Source organism: Thunnus albacares, chromosome 17 (assembly GCF_914725855.1).
Source record: "Thunnus albacares chromosome 17, fThuAlb1.1, whole genome shotgun sequence".
Classification (NCBI taxonomy): Eukaryota; Metazoa; Chordata; class Actinopteri; order Scombriformes; family Scombridae; genus Thunnus; species Thunnus albacares.
Window position 1 is genome coordinate 8,971,775 of NC_058122.1, and position 11,789 is coordinate 8,983,563.

The 11,789-nt window shown below is 38.1% G+C and overlaps 2 protein-coding genes across 4 annotated transcripts; both read left to right on the forward strand.

Annotated features, from left to right (window-relative positions):
* The first annotated feature begins 1 nt into the window (after position 1).
* Positions 2-6,383, forward strand: adsl (adenylosuccinate lyase). Of its 3 annotated transcripts, XM_044330345.1 has the most exons (13): positions 2-256; positions 2,950-3,153; positions 3,530-3,574; positions 3,886-3,965; positions 4,114-4,285; positions 4,407-4,453; positions 4,678-4,768; positions 4,925-4,994; positions 5,111-5,258; positions 5,367-5,547; positions 5,745-5,921; positions 6,145-6,256; positions 6,291-6,383. In XM_044330345.1, exons 1-12 carry the CDS (start codon positions 113-115, stop codon positions 6,229-6,231), a joined length of 1,446 nt encoding a protein of 481 aa, XP_044186280.1. In that variant the 5' UTR covers positions 2-112; the 3' UTR covers positions 6,232-6,256; positions 6,291-6,383. The 3 variants fall into 3 exon arrangements, with proteins under 3 accessions (XP_044186280.1, XP_044186279.1, XP_044186281.1); XM_044330344.1 differs by having other exon boundaries at positions 6,145-6,383; XM_044330346.1 differs by lacking the exons at positions 6,145-6,256; positions 6,291-6,383 and having other exon boundaries at positions 5,367-5,536; positions 5,745-5,851.
* Positions 6,384-6,785: 402 nt separating this feature from the next.
* Positions 6,786-10,989, forward strand: tmem150b (transmembrane protein 150B). The gene is made up of 7 exons (XM_044332024.1): positions 6,786-7,354; positions 7,510-7,589; positions 8,058-8,117; positions 8,220-8,287; positions 8,680-8,807; positions 8,990-9,167; positions 10,392-10,989. The coding sequence occupies exons 2-7, from the start codon at positions 7,525-7,527 to the stop codon at positions 10,592-10,594; spliced, it is 702 nt and encodes a 233-aa protein (XP_044187959.1). The 5' UTR covers positions 6,786-7,354; positions 7,510-7,524; the 3' UTR covers positions 10,595-10,989.
* Positions 10,990-11,789: the final 800 nt, after the last annotated feature.

Sequence of the window (11,789 nt, forward strand, 5' to 3'; positions counted from 1 at the left end):
CAAATCTGAAGTGGCCGGCTACTTCGGCAGCTAGTGTGTGTTTGTGTGTGTGTGGGTGAAGGTGCAGGGTAGTACCTCTCTGTTTTAGCGGACACCACCACGTCTGACAACCATGGCAGGAGCAGACGAGTTCATGAAGTACCGTTCCCCGCTGGTGTCGAGATATGCCAGCAAGGAAATGGCCTACAACTTCAGTGACAGGAAGAAATTCACAACCTGGAGGAAGCTGTGGATATACCTGGCTAAGGCTGAGAAGGTTTGACACATTGTTAGCTAGACCATAGCAACCACAGCATGTGCCCTGGCTATTTAAAGTGTGTGTTTATATGCACACTTTTGCCAAGCTTTATACGTCTTATGAAGTAAAGTTTCGACCTTCAGAGAGACATATCAAGTTCCCTGCTCTAAATATAGTTTTAAGGAGGGCCATACAGCTCTGTGAGAGCTATGCACAGCTATGTATACTTATTGTAACATACAACAAGCAGAAAAGCTACATATGATAGAGTATAGATAAAAACACTAAGCAGTTTTAGGCTGCACTTACATTTAAAAAATGTATTTTATTTTAACAGCTTGTATGTATGTTTGTATGTATCTTACTAACACACAATGAAATTAGGCTTTTTATGTAAATATGCATTAATGAATAAGACGTTCAGCAATTAAAATGTTATTTAATTTTCCAGTATAACAAATAGAATTTGTCGCCCCCCCCCCAAAAAAAAAGAAATCAATAATAAGACTTATGATAAGAGCACAAAGGTTATATTGCCCTTTCCATCAGTGCTGCTCTTTACTAAATACTGTGTGTTTTGTCTATACTAAGATAACCAAAGATAGAAAATGTTGGTCAAAATTCAACAGCATCAGTGCAGTAAACTCAACCTTTTTCTGCTCCCACTTTTGTTTTCCCTTAAATTGCTTCATGGTTGATAAAAACATTTTATTCCACACTATCTAACAATATCAGACTTAAACACACACACACACACATATACATATACATATACATATATATATATATATATATATATATGGGTGTTGAGCTTGTGTCAGCTAGTTCCAGCTCATTATTGAAGCTGTATGAGGTTTACAACCCAAGACTCTATCAAATTTTAAACATGTTTTCTCCACATACAGTCTGACATGTTTGGTATCTAAATTTTGGGATCATCACTAGAATGTAATATGAATTGGTGTGGGTAAATTGGGTTTGAACAATATCTGGCTGCACAGCACGACTTTGTAGTCTCATAGTGTTTATCAAAAAGATACAAGGTATGTTTAGCTAAACAAAAAGTTTGCATTTGCTGATGATTTGAACTAGAGCCTGACAGATAAATCGGCCAGGGTGATAAATGGGTTGATATTAGCTCATTGCAGATATATCGATAAGAGCGTATATGTCAGCTATTAAATGACAAGAAACTGATGTACTGAAATGGCAAAGATGTGTTTTGAAACAGTGTTTCCTTTCTATAGTTTGTCCACCACAGAGTAGAGACATGTTTATTATTATATTATTCAACTGTAAAATGTCCTGGCCAGTGCATTTCTTGGTCATAAATGTTAAAAAAATAAATCAAAATTAAGGCAACAGTATATATATGGGTTGTGTGAAGAAAATTTATACCAACCAGTATATCATTATCAGATTTTTAAAACTCTCAAATATCAAAATTAGTAATATCCTATATCGTCAGGCTATAATTTAATCAATTAATGCAGCAGTCTCAACAATCTGAAATTTTTCTCCTTCACTGTTGCCGACTGTAGAAATATTTTAATGTGTTTTACTGCCCTGTTACTCTGTAGACGTCACAAGTGCTACAACAGCCCAAACGCTAATTCTCAGAGTGACTTCTGCATTTGTAATATTAAAGAAGTCAGGAGGTAAACTGGTGACAGACCCTCTCTCACATGTATCATCTCACATGACCACACACTAATCAGAACTGGTCAGAGTCCAATTTTCTCTTCTTTTACTTTGAGGTGTTCTTCAGGGGCTTAGCTCTGCTACAGTTTGCCTGTGCAGAGTTAGCTTGGTCTGTCGCTGCCACTGTGTGGTTTGTGTGTGAAAATAGCATACAGAGAATGTCACGGTAACAGGAGACAGCCCCCCGAGAGGCTGCATTTTTTCTTCCTCCAAATGCTGGTACAATAACTATACTACAGTGTACTCCCCAGCTTATTCTCTGTAAACCTATTTTTTACAGTGAAATGTATCTGTTTGAGCCATTATTTGCTTGATGTGGGCCTGCCTGCAGCCTGACCTTTGACATGACAGGGTTTGACTTTGTTTAGTTGTGAACAGTGTTTCAACATAGGGAGAGAGGTACTTTCAGGGGCCCAATTTCTCAAATAAGCCATTCTGTATTCTCCTCATGGTTGCTCTAACTTAATAGAAAAAAGTCCAATCTAATCAGGATATTGAGAATCTTCTCACGAGGAGAGCACATGTCTGTCATGACTGTGGAAAAGACAGAAAAGTCAATCAGTAGACAGTTTGCCTTTTGTTCAAGCATCTTAAAGACTGATATGTGATTGTTTTTTATCTTTTTGAGAAAGTCAATGAAGGTAACAGTCCTAATCAAATGCATTGTGTTAAAATAACGTTACCTTTGACCAGAATACCTGCCTCTTGAAGGACCAGTGTGTAAGATTTAGTGGCATCTATTGGTGAGATTGCAGATTGCATCCCTCGCCCTCAACCTTTCCTTTCTAATGTGGAGGAGAACCTACAGTGGGCGTGAAACTCACAAAAAACACAAAAGGCCCTCTCTAGAGTGAGTGTTTTGTTTGTCTGTTCTGGGCTACTGCACCATTTACAGAAAAGCCACCGATAAGTAGTTGCAACAATAAAAATGCCAATAAATAAAATTGTAACTTCATAAATGTACCTGTGGACACTCTTCCTCTTTCTCACCTTATCGTCCTCCTTCTCAGGCTTTAGGTCTGCCCATCACGGACGCTCAGGTTCTGGAGATGGAGAGCCACGCAGAAGACATCGACTTTGCCATGGCAGCTGAAGAAGAACGTAAGCTCAGGCATGATGTCATGGCTCACGTCCACACCTTCGCACACTGCTGCCCCGCTGCTGCTCCAATCATCCACCTCGGAGCCACCTCCTGCTACGTGGGAGACAATACTGTAATGATGATTCATTTCATATGTTTCGCTATAGATTGTTTTGATTGGATCACTTTATATATACAATACAGGATCAATTATCCAATATTGTCCTCCATACTTGTCTTGTCTCATGACACAACTGATTGGCCTTTAAACACTATTTCCTACTATAATATATAATACTCCTTTGTGATTATGCACTTTTTTAAAAAAAAAAAATAAGATGAGAAGACATTATCAGCCTTAATTTTAGATGACATTACCGTTTATCTCACAGAGCACCATGTGTTGGTGTTAAATGAGCTATAATATATTGTTTCACAGCTCTCTGCTGCAAAGTGCTTCTCTTTAAAAGTTTCCGTGTTCCTAAAGTTGTTTTGTGCATCCTCCTCAGGACCTAATTATGCTGCGTGATGGATTTGACATTCTGTTGCCTAAGGTGAGGCTCAGCTGTTTGCCAGGAAACATGCACACCCATCCAGTTGTGCATGCGTAAAATCGGTGGTAATAGGGGCATAGTAGCTGTTTTTTTTGTTGTTGTTGTTGTTGTAGGCCTCAGCTGTTTAGTAAGAAGTCAACAATGTAGAAATAATCACCTCAGCTTATATTTGATGGGTTTTTTTTTTTTGTAGCGTTTTGCAGAGTCACAAAGCACCAAAAATAGTCAGTCTAGATGTGAAGGTTGTATGAGTAATGGAAGTGTATTATGTAATTATTCAGAGACAAAACCCTTTGTTCTTATTTCCACAGCTGGCGAGAGTCATTGACAGACTGGCAAACTTTGCAGAGAAATACGCTGACCTCCCAACGCTTGGCTTCACACACTACCAGTGAGTCTGAATACAGCTGCTTCTCTCTAATCAGATGCATCCAGTCATCCAGTGTTTTCATATGTCTTTACTGTGTACAGAAACTGTACAGTGTTTAATATGTTTCCTCTCTTCCTCATATCATTCATTTTGTCTCTTTCCTGCTAAGGCCTGCCCAGTTGACCACTGTAGGAAAGCGAGCATGTCTGTGGCTGCAGGACTTGTCCATGGACATGCGGAACCTTCAGCGAGCCCGCGACGACCTGCGTTTCCGGGGTGTTAAGGGGACCACTGGCACCCAAGCCAGCTTCTTGCAGCTCTTTCAGGGCGACCATGACAAGGTATGAATCGACTTGATTTAAATAAATCATTTGTTACTTAGGACATTTTGTATTCTGGTACATTAAATTGTGTCAGTCGTAATGAATAATGAATTATCATCAATTATCTTTCCTCCACCAGGTAGAAGAGCTTGACAGGATGGTGACTGATATGGCTGGCTTCAAAAAGTAAGTGTGAACTTAAGAGGATGGCTCCTACTGCCTCCAATATTCAGTAGAGTCATATATGTCTTAAGTGAAAAAGAAAAAAATGTGATCATTAATAACACAAGAGAAGCAGGAATGGAGATGAAATTGTTATTGTGTAAACAATTAAATGTCACCACCAAAATCAGGGTGGTGGAGACTTGCTTTGTCATTAACCCTCATGATATTGTTCCTCTGCTACCCAGAGCCTACCTGGTGACTGGACAGACTTACAGTCGTAAAGTGGACATAGACAGTCTGTCCAGCTTGGCCAGTTTGGGAGCTACTGTTCATAAGGTAAGCTGCAGAATCTGCAGACACATAGAGAAACGTTGCCATCTAGTGGTGTAAGTTGTGTCATTTACACAGTGACTGTTAAGTGGACTTTACATTAGCATTAAATATATGCATTAACTTGTTGAAGCTCATTTTTGATCTTTCTGTCTGCTGCAGATCTGTACTGACATCCGTCTGCTCGCCAACCTGAAGGAGATCGAGGAGCCTTTTGAGAAAGAACAGATTGGTATGTTCACTCATTATTTGCCTTGTACAGTTTCACAAAACTCAAACACACATTATCCTGTGATGCAGGTACCGGTACAGAGCATATGTCAGCATGAAGTTCTTTTCCTCCTCCAGGTTCTAGTGCCATGCCCTACAAGAGGAACCCCATGCGTGCCGAGCGCTGCTGTAGCCTGGCCCGACATCTGGTGGCACTGATGGCTGACCCGCTGCAGACGGCCTCAGTCCAGTGGCTGGAAAGGACACTGGATGACAGCGCCAACAGGTCAGACATCAGAATATATGAAATATTCTGATGCAGTGCTATTTTTAGTCAGCACCTGTTGCTTCTCTGCATACTTAACTAATTTCACCTTCTCTCTCTCATGTGTAGGAGGATCTCCCTGCCCGAGTCTTTCCTGACTGCGGACATCATCCTCAGCACGCTGCAGAATGTCACAGAAGGACTGGTGGTGTACCCCAAAGTCATTGAGAGACACATCCGTCATGAGCTGCCCTTCATGGCGACAGAGAACATCATCATGGCCATGGTGAAGGCCGGAGGTAACAGACAGGTACAGGGAGCCAACACTACTGATATATGAGAGATACTGCTCAGTGAGCAAGTCAGCCTTGCAAAATAAACCCTGACATATTAAATCAAGATCTGAACTTAAAGCAATAATCTCTTTGTCCTAGAAGAGATGATATATTTGACAGAAAATTAACTTTCAACACGGGTCTCCATCTTCCTACTGCTTCTCTCCTTCAGGACTGCCATGAGAAGATCCGTGTCCTGTCCCAGGAAGCAGCAGCTGTGGTCAAACAGGAGGGTGGTGATAACGACCTGCTGGCCAGAGTCCAGGCTGACCCCTACTTCGCCCCCATCTTGGGGCAGCTGGACGCCCTACTTGACCCCAAGACCTTTATTGGTCGTGCTCCTCAACAGGTACAACATGAACAGTCCTCAGCTTTAATCTGAGGGCTCCTCTGCTATTACGTGTGTCTATTTTTGAGTAACTGTATACATAGCACCTTGTATTTTAGCTTTTCTGGACATGAAAGCTGCAGCAAAGTGCCCAAAAGTCCATCCAAAATGTCATTTAGGATCCAATTTTAGACTCTATAGACAAAAATTGATGGTGTGTAAAGTATTTTTTCTTCTACTTTAGGTGGCCAGGTTCCTGTCCGAGGAAGTACGCCCCCTGCTGGAGCCCTACAAGGCTAAGATGGATATCAAGATTGAGCTTGAGCTCTGAAACACAGACACACACACACACACACACACACACACACACACACACACACACACACACACGTACACACAAACCAAGAGAAAGAGACTTCATCATGATGTGTGTCCATGGTGAATGCTACGTTGTACCTCAATAAAGAACAATGGTTGAATGAATTTCTCTTTACGGTATCTTTCATTTCTGCATGCTGCATTTGAATAAGGATGAAAAATATATAACTGTTTTGTGTTCATACTCAAAATCATTAAGAGTGTTACTTTTTAAAATGAAATATAACATATAAATCTAATAACCTGTAATATGATCTTAGTCATGTTCCTCATCATCTTTATGAACATGAACATCTAGTGACAGGAACCAAAGGTCATGTGTATCCAGGGCTTTTACAACATGCTTAGTCATAATAAAATGCTGATTATATGCTTATGTAAATTTATGATCCACCTTTTTATGACTTAATATTAATAAATCCTACAGTCATTTGCAGGCATCAAGGCGTGAATGTGGTCATCGAAACTCCAAACATTTCACTCATTTAAGTTGAAACCGCTTTGAAATTCTCCTGTTTAGAGTGTTTAAGCTCAGGTGTTTCTTTTCAGTCAAGGGAAAGGAAAATGTAAACTGTAGAGGACAGGAAACCCACTGTTAGAATTGAGAGGAACATATACATGAGGTTGTAAATCAAAAAAAAAAAAAAACACAGGCTCAAAGTTCAGTCCAGCCCTTTGAATAGAAACTGTCAGCTTACCGTAACCTTCAGTCTAGCTGCGCATTTTGTAGTTCTCAGTGCAGAGAATGAAGAAATTAGCTGTTTTTTGACAGGCTGTTTAGAATCTAAACTTTTCAAATATCATTACTCATCATTATTCTACACTCCTACCATCTACCACATACACATACATTGACACCACATACATAACTGTTGTGATCATGTGACTTATCACTCCACCCGTGCAATGTCATGACTAAGCTAGCGTTATTACGGTAATGGTGTAGATGAACTGAGTTAGTTTGAAGGTGTAACAGATAAGTATTTCTCCACTTGCAAACTGTTCCTTACCACAGAGCAGGTCCTCTTCTCTCTCACACACACTGTTCATCTGAACTTTTGTGTTATTGAACCTCCGTAAGTTAGTCTTTTAATATTGTATTTTTACACTGTCACTTTAACTTTTGTATGTATTTTCTCCTGAAGACTTTGAATATCTTCAAAACTGAGATTCATTTATTCAATCATAAATGTTTCACCTGTGTGTGTTTGCTTCCAAATGAACTGAGCAGCACCTATACTTAAACATGGCACTGTGGGCATTGCTTCCCGTCTTCCTGGCTGTCTTTGGCACTGTGGGCATTTGGACTGTGTGAGTATTTGTCCTCCTCCTTTATTAACACTCTTGCTTTTTTTAATAGACTTCCTGTTTTACAAATCTGATTTCAGTTCTTAAAACCGAACCACAGAGGAAGTGGTCTCTGTTTAGCAGTGGTCGTAGTTAAACTGAACATTGCAAATGTGTCCACAACAAACAGCATTTAAGCTAGTTTATGGGGGTCTGTGCCATTTAAGGCTGTTTATTAAAAATACAGTTTTATAGAAATACTGCTTTCTTAATTATATAACAAACCTGATTTATGACTAATACCTGACCACGTGGTTGTTTTAAAGCAGAGACAACAGGTGTCTCGTTTCCTTCTTCGAAAACTCTGATAATTAATCACCCAAAATCTTAAATGTTTCTGTACAAATGTTCAAAAAATATAATTTATCAGCAGACTCACTACTGAACATTGTATCTCCCCCTGTCACAATACAGTTGTTTTCTTCCCATTAGGTTTGCTATAGCTGTAACAAATGGATCAGTCAACATAACAGAGGGAATGCCTTTTATCAGGTTGGTATGATTGCTTTCTTTCCTGAGACATGATGAAAATTAAAGAAATTAAACTAAACTAAAATGAATTATAATATTTCTGTTGTTACGTTCTCCCTTTAGTCACTGTGGCACTTACAGCCCGCAGAGCTGTCTCTTCTCCCAGGTCTGCAATATCTGCTCTGTGTTAGGTAATAAAATATATGTTTACTCCATTTATGGTGGCTTGGACTTGCATGTGCCTGTTTTTCATTCAGTTCTTAATGATGTACGGTTTATTTTCTCTCATATTATACTATTGACAGATTGAGGAATTGCTTTTAGTGAATTTGTATATGTAGAAGTCCTCAAATTTAAGTCAAAATGTCAGTTTGTTTTATAAATTGGATGTTGGTATTTGCAGATTGATCCAGATCACTGTTCCTCCTCTGTTCTCTGATCCTAGATAAACATTTTTGCATCTGAAAAGACATGTTTAAAACTTAAGATCGTCCTTTAAATTTGACTTTAATCATAATTGTTTTCTAGTAACTTTTAGGCTATCTCATCATCCCTCTTCTCTCTCCCTGTCTGTCTCTCTCAGCCCTGTGGATTGTGGTAATCCGTTTTCAGCAGGTTAGAGACTATGGTAACCACGGAAAGGTCAACATCGCCAGCATTGTTTTAGGATTCATCTCCTCTGTAGGCATTTCTATCATTGGCAACTTCCAGGTAAAGGCTCTGTGTTCCTATGCTCCAGCTATATTTTGACCACGTTCTTCAACTCCCCTGTCTCCCTTGCTCCATTTGTTGCATTCTCCTATCCCCCATGAGTTCCACTCTGGGTAGGTTTTTTTTTCCTTTTTTATAATCCATCACTCACAATCTCCTGTCTCTCTGCTTACACTCCTTAGCAATCAGTGTTAATGGGAGTTCACCTTTTGGGAGCATTCCTGGCGTTCTTCGTTGGCCTGGGATACTTCTGGGTACAGCTGTTTCTAACCTATCGGGCGAAGCCATGTCAGGACCAATGTTGGGTGGGGGCTGTCAGGGCAACCTGCTGCACCCTCTGTACCGTCCTGGTCATCATTAGTATCCTTCCTATCTGAACACATTAAAAAATGATAATAAGAAAATCTAAAATCCAAGAATGGATTGGATGTTATTTAACAAAATTAAAGATGGGCACTGTTACAATACATATATGTATATGTATATACATATATACATATACATATATTTGTTTAGTTCATTTTGGTCAAGTTTTGCATTTGTGCTACTACCATTTGGAGTGGTAGAAGGTCACTTAATTATTACTTTTATCTATGCAATTTATCCATAATTTCAGATAACTTTGTCAAAATGTATCGATTACCTTTAGCTAACTATTTCAACAATTTATCCCTAACTTTGTCAATAATTTATCCATATTATGTCAACAAGTTATCCATTACCTTTAGCTAAGTATCGCAAAAATGTATCCATTATTTTTATGTCAACTATTTATCAATTAATTTTAGCTAACTATTTCAACAATCCATTACGTGTAGCTAACTATATCAACAAATTATCTGTTAACTTTAGCTAACTATTTCAACAATTTATCCATTACTTTTAGCTAACTATTTTTCTGTTACCTTTAGCTATGTCAACAATTTGTTTAGCTAACTATTTAAACAATTTATCATTACTTTTAGCCAGCTATGTCAACAATTTATTCATTACTTTTAGCTAACTATTTCAACAATTTATCATTTCTTTTAACTAACAATTTTAACTGTCTATCCACTTCTTTGAGCTATCTCTTTTAACCATTTGCCCATGACTTTTAGTGAACCATTATACACTACTTTTAGCTAACTGTAGACTAGTCTTCATGTAGTCTGAACACGTGGTGCGTGTTACAGCTAATTCAATAAATGGATATATTTTTAAATCAAATTATAATTTCTATTTTGTATTTGAGCTTCTCCACAATCTTGGCTAATCCCTGGTGACTGTAAAGTACCCCTGCACTAAATTATTGTTTACATTGTTTGGGTGCAAAATGTTGTTGCCACAATAAATTCAATATAATCCTCATTCGACAGATATTCTCACTGGATCTTAATCAACTTTCCATTGTTGTGTTTTGAGATTTGTACACGGATATATTGGACAGGTATTGTGTTAACACACTGTATTTTTGAGTGCAATAGAATTAATTTTGAGAACTCATAGACCCCGAAAAAAATGAAGTAGTTTTCATGACTTTTAGTTTCCTTTATTTTATCTATCTATCTACTTTTTATCCTTGACTGCTCTCCCCTCCTCCAGTGTCCATTCTCCACAATACAGGCTATACCTCTGGGGCTGCAGTGTGTGAATGGGCTTTGGTCATGGTGTTCTTCTGCCTGTTTGGCCTGTTTGCAGCTGAGTTCAGACACATTGACTGTCATCACCTCACTGTACAGAAACAGGCTCTGAAAAATGAACGCGGCCCATCCTCAAGAGAAATGAACGGTCGCATGGTAGCCTGAACACACCCATCTGAATACACGCATGTACAAAGTGCACATGGTTCAAAATCAACCTTCATGTAGACTCCCTGCAGTTGCCATATTTTCTTATTGTAGGTATAATGTCTGTGCACTAGATTCATAACATACATGTCTGTACTGTATAGAAGATTTTGCCGCTTTAGTCCATTTGACACACTCAGCGGGGAATTTCCCATATTGCTATTTAACATGTTTTTGTATTTACCCTTTTGAAATATGCAATGACAGATTTATTTGAAAGCTGTATATTTGAATCTTTTAGCAAATGCTGTATTTGAACGTTTTTGAACATTATTATCTCATATTTTGTCTCTGTCTGTTTATAAAATTTAGAGTAGTAGAATAGTAAAGAACACATTAGCTTTCATTTCTTTAAAATTAACTGCATTTAAACAAATAAACAATTACTGATGAATCTATTGACTATTATTTTCATGATGAATTGATTCATTATTTGCCCCATAAAATCTCAGTAAAAGTAAAAAATACATCACAATACAACACAACACACAATAACATAATTCAAAAAGATAATGGTGCAAGGTAAGGTAATGCCAAAAAGTTTCTTATTTTGTCTGACCAGCACTCGAGAAATAAATTAAATATATTTTGTTTTTGAAAAAAACAAATCCTCACAATGGACATATGGGAATTTGATTGTTTTGATATTTTTGCTTGAAAAATAACTCGATTTATCGTTTCATCCTTAAAACATAGTAGATGGCACATGTAATTGGACAGTTATAAACTTGGACCCATACAGCAGTACATACTTACTAACACATGGTGGCACCATTTAACTATCATTCACTCTGCACAGTGTTTTGAATTCTTTCAAAAATTAACCTTTAAATATGAACAATTTATTCATGCTTCAATTACTTGTTAAATCATTCATACTTTATTGTTTATTGATATTTTTCCAATTATAACCTCCTTATTCCTCTCTCACCATTTTTTTATACTCTTACTTTTTTATACTGTAACAGTCTTTATCTTTAGAATGTGAAATGAACTCATTATTAGCGCATAGATGGTGAATACCAGGAAAAGTCTGGTCTTTTTCTCCCTCACTCTCCACCTGTCAGCTGGATAACACAATAGAGGAAGGGGAACAGAAAAGGAGGATGGAGGTATGAAAGAAAGGGTTTGTGAGCATGAGACAAAAAAGTTT